Source organism: Sinocyclocheilus rhinocerous, unplaced genomic scaffold (assembly GCF_001515625.1).
Source record: "Sinocyclocheilus rhinocerous isolate Xijiao unplaced genomic scaffold, SAMN03320098_v1.1 scaffold418, whole genome shotgun sequence".
In the NCBI taxonomy this organism is placed as follows: domain Eukaryota; kingdom Metazoa; phylum Chordata; class Actinopteri; order Cypriniformes; family Cyprinidae; genus Sinocyclocheilus; species Sinocyclocheilus rhinocerous.
This window is the reverse complement of record NW_015651146.1, coordinates 1,092,357-1,100,372: the sequence shown is the minus strand read 5'-3', so window position 1 is coordinate 1,100,372 and position 8,016 is coordinate 1,092,357. Positions and strand designations below refer to the sequence as shown.

General features: G+C 36.5%; 1 protein-coding gene across 1 annotated transcript in view; it reads right to left on the bottom strand.

The window, feature by feature from the left end:
* Nucleotides 1–2,652: 2,652 nt before the first annotated feature.
* LOC107712663 (beta-1,4-galactosyltransferase 3-like) overlaps nt 2,653–8,016 on the bottom strand; it is a gene marked incomplete at its 5' end in the record, with an annotated part of 7,344 nt that continues 1,980 nt past the window's right edge. The window contains 3 exons of the mRNA XM_016517972.1: nt 2,653–3,004; nt 3,508–3,612; nt 5,619–5,741. Coding sequence (XP_016373458.1) covers nt 2,683–3,004; nt 3,508–3,612; nt 5,619–5,741 — 550 coding nt within the window. The remainder of the gene's footprint in view (nt 3,005–3,507; nt 3,613–5,618; nt 5,742–8,016) is intronic.

Genomic DNA, 8,016 nt, shown 5'->3' with positions numbered 1-8,016 from the left:
CCTAGGACACAACATCAGCTTGATTCACTAGTCATCGGTTTTTGTTTTTGGTGCTTGGAAGCCAATGAGTGATTCTGTGAGCAGACACTGAAAGCTTGGAGAACTGAAGGCAAACTTGAAGGGATAGTTCACCCAAAAACTATAATTCTGCCTTCATTTACTCACCCTCATGTCGTTTCAAACCTGACTTTCTTTTTTCTGTTGGAACTTAAGATATTTTGAGAAGTGTCTCATTGTTGTTTTTTTCTATTTAATTGTCCAACCAATGCAAGTCAGTAGTCACCAAATCTGTGTGGTTCCCAACATTCTTCAAAATATCGGCTTGTGTGTTTTGCATAAGAAATAAAGTCATGCAGGTTTGGAATAACATGAGGGTTAACTATGGCAGAGTTTACATTTTTGGGTGAACTATCCCTTTAAGAGTCCCTCTAGTCAGTCACAGGTCCTAAAGATTAAGGTCCTTGTTAAAACATTTTTCAACTCTCTCTTGATAAACATACAATAAACAGATGCATGGCTAAATCACTCTGCTCAAGCACTAGATCAAAAAGCAGTGTGTGCTGATTAGATATTAAAAGAAGAGAAAAACAGATAAACGTGGAATGAGCATTCAACTGTAGTATTAATAACAGTGGTGTGCAGTAATAATGTTTTTGACTGAGTCATGGCATGTTGATAAGAGACTGGTTCAAGGGCAAGAAAAGGCACAGAAAAACAGACCCACACAGTGGGGTGAAGTACAGCAGCTGGCAGCAAATCAGCTCACAAACACACAGGACTTGCACAGGTACGTCGACTGGTCACTTTCGAGAGGGTTTACAACTCGGCCCACTCTGATACGACTCCTACAGCAAAACGAGATCTTCAGCATATGATTCCAGACTTGTGCAAATGTCACCATATCAGCAGCTGAACAACATTCAGAGGCGGCAGAACAGTTTCAGTCAACTTTCAGTGGAGTGAACTTATTTGCCAAGAGTAGCAATGCTTTACGATATAAAACAAAGAGCAAACTGGTTTTCCCTCCACTATCCATTAATAACTGAATTGTCGGTGGATACTCCATTATCAGTATCATCCCACCTCCTGGTTCAAAGGAGCTTTTTGACCAACATTTGAACTTTCAATATTGGCCTTCAAGTGGGTGGGCTCCACTTTTGTAGCATTATGATTGATGACCGCACCCACTTTTTCAGTCTTCGTTTTATTAGCTGGAGCGGGTTGAGGCTCTGACTTCCGAGGTGGAGCCTTCACAGGGGGACGGTGTGGATCATCCCCAATGTTGACAGACAAATTAGTGTACAATGGCTCCAACTCTTTGGATAGGAGCTCATAAGTCAGTGAGTTCAGTCCATCTGAGTGCCAGTTCAGCCTTGTGCGCTTCAGCAAGTCAAACCTACAAGAACAAATTCATGAAGAGGAACTGACTCAATAAACAGACTGAACAAATGGATTAAATACTAAACTTATCTATCCATACACTCTTAAAAATAAAGGTTCTTTATTGCCATCTATGGTTCCATACCTTTAACATCCATAGAACCTTTTTGATGGACAAAAGCCTCTTACAGTGGAAAAAGGTTCTTTAGATTAAAATGTTCTTCACACCAAGAAAAATAATGATTCTTTTAAGAACTGTTCACTTAAAGGTTCTTTGGGGAACCCAGAATGACTCTCCTATGGCATCGCTGTGGAAACCCCCATTTGGAACCATTATTTTTAAGATTGTACCAACTAGGGTTGCAAAAGGGTGGAAAATTTCCAGAAACCTTCCAAAATTTTCTGGAAGTTTCCCAAAAAAAACATGGAAAGTTTCTGGAAATTTACCAGAAATTTCTGTCCCTTTTCAACCCTAGTACCAACACTAAGTTTATAATATATTTTGCCAAGTAACATCACCTTCTCGGGTTCTGCTCATTACCCTGATCTCCTTTATGTTTGATCATCTTATAATGACCAATGGCCAAAGGCGGGCGCATTATCTTCATCCCAGAGAGACGGACTCTAAAGACAAAACCACAAGGCAAGTAGAAACAGTAACATATAAGAAGAAAAAAAAAACCTGAAGAAGGATGGTATGAAGTATCAAAGGGACAGAGACAAAAGAAAGAGCGGCACAAAGCACAGCAGGAAAACTATTTCCAGTAGAGTCCGCAAGGTGGGCCAGATGGATGTGAACTAGCTAAAAAAAACTACTGTTGTTGAGGATTTTTATGTAAAAAGGTTCTAACCACAACTGAAAATCCTCAAAAGGTTCATCTAAAGTTGGAGAGTCTAATCCAGCTTTTAAATACTTAAAACTTTGTGTTCTTGCCTCTGGTTCAGCCATCTGAGTCATCTGAGTCAGGCAAGGCTACTGACGGCTAATTATGCGACAGCCAGGTTTGCAAATCACCATGAGCTGATACGCCCTTCAAAATGTTCTCCAAGAATACATGCAATGTCAGTTTTCCCAAAACACATAAAGCTGGGTCCTGGATTATCTCCAAAAATACTTTTCGTCTGGGACTAGATTTGATCTGTACCCTGAAAAATCGCTCATTGTGAAATCAAACCATGCAGGAATATTAAACGGCAAGAAAGAAAAGAAAAAACACTGATGGACTCAGAGGTTCTGCCTTGTCAAAGATGTTGAGCAGTTTGCGAATAACTGAATTGTCTGTGGATACTCCATTATCAGTATCATCCCACCTCCTGGTTCAAAGGAGCTTTTTGACCAACATTTGAACTTTCATTATTGGCCTTCAAGTGGGTGGGCTCCACTTTTGTAGCATTATGATTGATGACCGCACCCACTTTTTCAGTCTTCGTTTTATTAGCTGGAGCGGGTTGAGGCTCTGACTTCCGAGGTGGAGCCTTCACAGGGGGACGGTGTGGATCATCCCCAATGTTGACAGACAAATTAGTGTACAATGGCTCCAACTCTTTGGATAGGAGCTCATAAGTCAGTGAGTTCAGTCCATCTGAGTGCCAGTTCAGCCTTGTGCGCTTCAGCAAGTCAAACCTACAAGAACAAATTCATGAAGAGGAACTGACTCAATAAACAGACTGAACAAATGGATTAAATACTAAACTTATCTATCCATACACTCTTAAAAATAAAGGTTCTTTATTGCCATCTATGGTTCCATACCTTTAACATCCATAGAACCTTTTTGATGGACAAAAGCCTCTTACAGTGGAAAAAGGTTCTTTAGATTAAAATGTTCTTCACACCAAGAAAAATAATGATTCTTTTAAGAACTGTTCACTTAAAGGTTCTTTGGGGAACCCAGAATGACTCTCCTATGGCATCGCTGTGGAAACCCCCATTTGGAACCATTATTTTTAAATTGTACCAACTAGGGTTGCAAAAGGGTGGAAAATTTCCAGAAACCTTCCAAAATTTTCCTGAAAGTTTCCCAAAAAAAACATGGAAAGTTTCTGGAAATTTACCAGAAATTTCTGTCCCTTTTCAACCCTAGTACCAACACTAAGTTTATAATATATTTTGCCAAGTAACATCACCTTCTCGGGTTCTGCTCATTACCCTGATCTCCTTTATGTTTGATCATCTTATAATGACCAATGGCCAAAGGCGGGCGCATTATCTTCATCCCAGAGAGACGGACTCTAAAGACAAAACCACAAGGCAAGTAGAAACAGTAACATATAAGAAGAAAAAAAAAACCTGAAGAAGGATGGTATGAAGTATCAAAGGGACAGAGACAAAAGAAAGAGCGGCACAAAGCACAGCAGGAAAACTATTTCCAGTAGAGTCCGCAAGGTGGGCCAGATGGATGTGAACTAGCTAAAAAAAACTACTGTTGTTGAGGATTTTTATGTAAAAAGGTTCTAACCACAACTGAAAATCCTCAAAAGGTTCATCTAAAGTTGGAGAGTCTAATCCAGCTTTTAAATACTTAAAACTTTGTGTTCTTGCCTCTGGTTCAGCCATCTGAGTCATCTGAGTCAGGCAAGGCTACTGACGGCTAATTATGCGACAGCCAGGTTTGCAAATCACCATGAGCTGATACGCCCTTCAAAATGTTCTCCAAGAATACATGCAATGTCAGTTTTCCCAAAACACATAAAGCTGGGTCCTGGATTATCTCCAAAAATACTTTTCGTCTGGGACTAGATTTGATCTGTACCCTGAAAAATCGCTCATTGTGAAATCAAACCATGCAGGAATATTAAACGGCAAGAAAGAAAAGAAAAAACACTGATGGACTCAGAGGTTCTGCCTTGTCAAAGATGTTGAGCAGTTTGCGACTTAGCTCTTATTCAAAATAGCCAATTACATTAATGGTCCATTAATGGTTCATGAATGTGTACTAAAACATTTTGACAAAGAGTCATGCACTACTACTGAATCTATAGTGTGAAAACAGACGTAAAAAAAATACATATATATATACATACATACATACATACATACATACATATATATATATAGTTAGGTTACTGAACGAACAAATCTTATGAGCCAGATTTTTGTAGTGAATCAAAACTTTTCAGCATGACCAGTGTAGTCCATTGACTCTTGACCAAATGATTCCATTATCATTTACTGAATCAAATACATATACCTCAACCAGTCCAATTTACCAACAAATGACTAATATGAGCATGAATCAAACACATATAGTGCTACCAGTGTAGTCTGATTCATCAACGTATGAGCCTTTTTTTTTGTAAAAATAACACAAGCACAACTCACAATGTTGCACTTAAGACTTATGAGATTTAATGTAGTTACCGACTGCTTGTTCATATGACAAAGTGTAGTTAAGCATGCACACTATGTGTTTTGTCGGTAGTATTTTATCAAAATAATGGCGGAATGACATATGCCACATTTTAGTTTTAGCACGGTTATTTAATACACAGTTAGGCCAATTATTGTTTTGAATATATGCCGCCTATACAAAAGACAGTAAAAGAAAAGTCAGTAAAAAGTTTTTTCCAGAATTTTGAAATTTATTTATTATTAAAATGATCTCATCATGGATTTTTTCAAATACACATTCCTCAAAAGCTCTAAAAGAATCATTAACGGAACTGCTAATGAGGAATCAGAAACAGATTCATTAGATTCCTCATGATGCTCAATCCTATTCATGCCAAAGACACTTAAGAGAGAACTAACCATAAAGAAAATGTGATTCAAATCCTCAACACTACTAATAATCTACTACACCTGACTCATTCTGGTTTCAAGGCTTCAACAACTTTTAATCCTCTACAGCATGTTTCTTATTGTCACAGAAATAAAATTACTTGAATGTATTATTGAATAAAAGGGCAGTAATCACTGAAGAGTACTGACACCTAAATAGTTGGAAGCCTTGAGTCCAATCTAGTGATTCATGCATGTACTTACTGGTCCCTCATGTGGCTATGCGGGGGAGGGCATGAGGGATAGACGGATGCAGTGAAAATGAGAATTATGGCAAGAGACCAATGCAAACGTGAACTGAAAACAAAATGGTGATGGAGAGATGACAGACGTGCAACACAAATGCTTAACAGGATGCATTTCTGATGTAGACGTGCCAGTTACTTTGATCTCTACTACATTCCATTATGTTGAAATAACTCACGCAAACGCATTATAAAAATTCTGCCATCCTCACCGAGCTGCGATGTCATCGTCCTCTCCTCCCCAGCCCCAATATTGGTTCGGAAAGCCGTTCATCTTGAGGTACTGCTCTGGGGTTACAGCAGACACCCCTCCGAAGTATTGTGAGTATGGAAGCCTGCAAAGGAGTCAGAGCAGTGATTTGGTGAGGCACAGAGGACTAAGGTCATCTGTCTCTACTATCCTTCATCACTCATTCCATCTGAAGTGTCACAGCTTCCCCTGCAGTTTAATGTTCATCTGTACCTCTGAATTACATCAGTACAGCAATCTGTACGAATGGATAGAAAACCAGGGCCCCTTATAAATTAACAAAGAATGCTGTTTAAATTTGTGTCATAACTATTTTCAGAACACTACCACACTAATATTTCTGAAGTATATAGTATGTGCACTGTATAGTATGCACATTTTTTCTATCCATATGACCAGCTACACTTGGCAAAATGTGCAGTATACAACAGAAAACTGGGTGCAAATCATAATATATTCATCTTTTTCTTGAATCATTTTTTTTAAAAGGCAGCCAAATGTTAATGGGTTTTTACACAAACTTGGACAAAAATTATAAGTAAATAAAGTTTTATTATGTTTCAAAAATTTAACATGCAACATGATGACATCATGTGACAACCATAGATAATGTGTAAATCCCTAAAATGTGGTTTCACTGTATTTTAATGTGTTCTTTGAATAAATCTGGGAAAAAAGGATAGGAAAAGCAACTGATGTGTGTTTGTTGAGCTGTATAAACATGACTGTTCAAAAGTTTGGGTTTGGAAAGATTTTTTTATGTTTTTGTAAGAAATCTCTTATACAAACTGATTTGTAATATATTTTAAAATATGATTTAATTTGTATGATGGTGAAGCTTTTTTTCAGTCTTCTAAGTCTTCAGTGTCGCATGATCCTTCAGAAATCATTCTAATATGCTGATTTGGTGATCAGTACTTATTATTATCAATGTTTCTTGTGGAAACCATGATACATTTTTTCATGATCATGATACCGAATAAATAATGAACAGATAGTTTAAAAGAGCAGAATTTACTTGAAATAGAACTCTTTTGTAACACTGTGTTTTTACTCAATTTAATCCATTTCCGAGTAAAAGTACTCATTGCTTTAAAAAAAAATTTATAAAACATAAAAAAAGAGCGGTAGTGTAACTTTGATTGCTGATTCAACCTGCCCTCCAGAGATCCCTTGTACTCCTAAACCTGTTTTAAATTCTTTAGTACTATTCATTCAATTTTGAGTGACAGCTAGATGAGCTGCTGCTATGTATCTTTCTTTATAATTTTCTCTGTATTTCTACCCAAGGACTAACTCTCTGAGTCGTGTCTGAAAGCTTTACAGCCTTCAGTGGATTCATCACAGAGAGGATCTGATGTTGTCCTCAGCCTTGGTGCACTGAATATATGGGTTGATTTCTCTGCAATTTTGTTGTTCTCAGTGAATGTTTTTATCTAGGTGGACATTGTGGCTGCAGAGTACAGAAATGCAGACTCTGTGACCCGAGATGTGCAGACCTGGATGTCAATTTAGAGGACCAGAGCCATGAGTTACTGGGTACAACTCAGTCAGCACTAATAATGAATGAACTACATCACCTATTTTACCATGCGTGAAGAGGATGAACTTTTTGTTTCTAGAAGTTTTATAAGATCTATCAAATTCTTCAAAAAGTAAAAACTGCTGTTAAATGAACAATTGTTCTTTTCTTTGTTTCTTTTTTATTTATTGTATTTTTTCTCTTTGTTTCTTTTTGCCTGTTTTGAATTAAAGTGTGTAGAATTTAATTTAAATATTGACCACCAATTCATTTTAAAATATTTATATACATAACTTTTTGCTACCATTGAAAAGTTTGGGGTCAGCAAGTTTTTTTTATTTTTTATTTTTAAGAAATTAATACTTTTATTCAGCAAGGATGCGTTAAATTGAACAAAAGTGACAGTAAATGCATTTTAATGTTACAAATAATTGCCATTCTATTGAAACTTCTATTCATCAAAGAATCCTGAAAAAAATGAATCACATATAAAGTAAAATATAAAGTATTTACACTGAAGTGGATGCTGAAAATGTAGCTTTGCCATTATAGGAATAAATTACATTTTAAAATATATTCAAATATAAATCATTATTTTGTAATATTATAATATTGTATATTATATTATATTATGATAGTACTGATAATATTACTATTTTTACTGTATTTTGAGCACTTTTTTTTATGTTTTTGTAAGAAATCTCTTATACAAACTGATTTGTAATATATTTTAAAATATGATTTAATTTGTATGATGGTGAAGCTTTTTTTCAGTCTTCTAAGTCTTCAGTGTCGCATGATCCTTCAGAAATCATTCTAATATGCTGATTTGGTGATC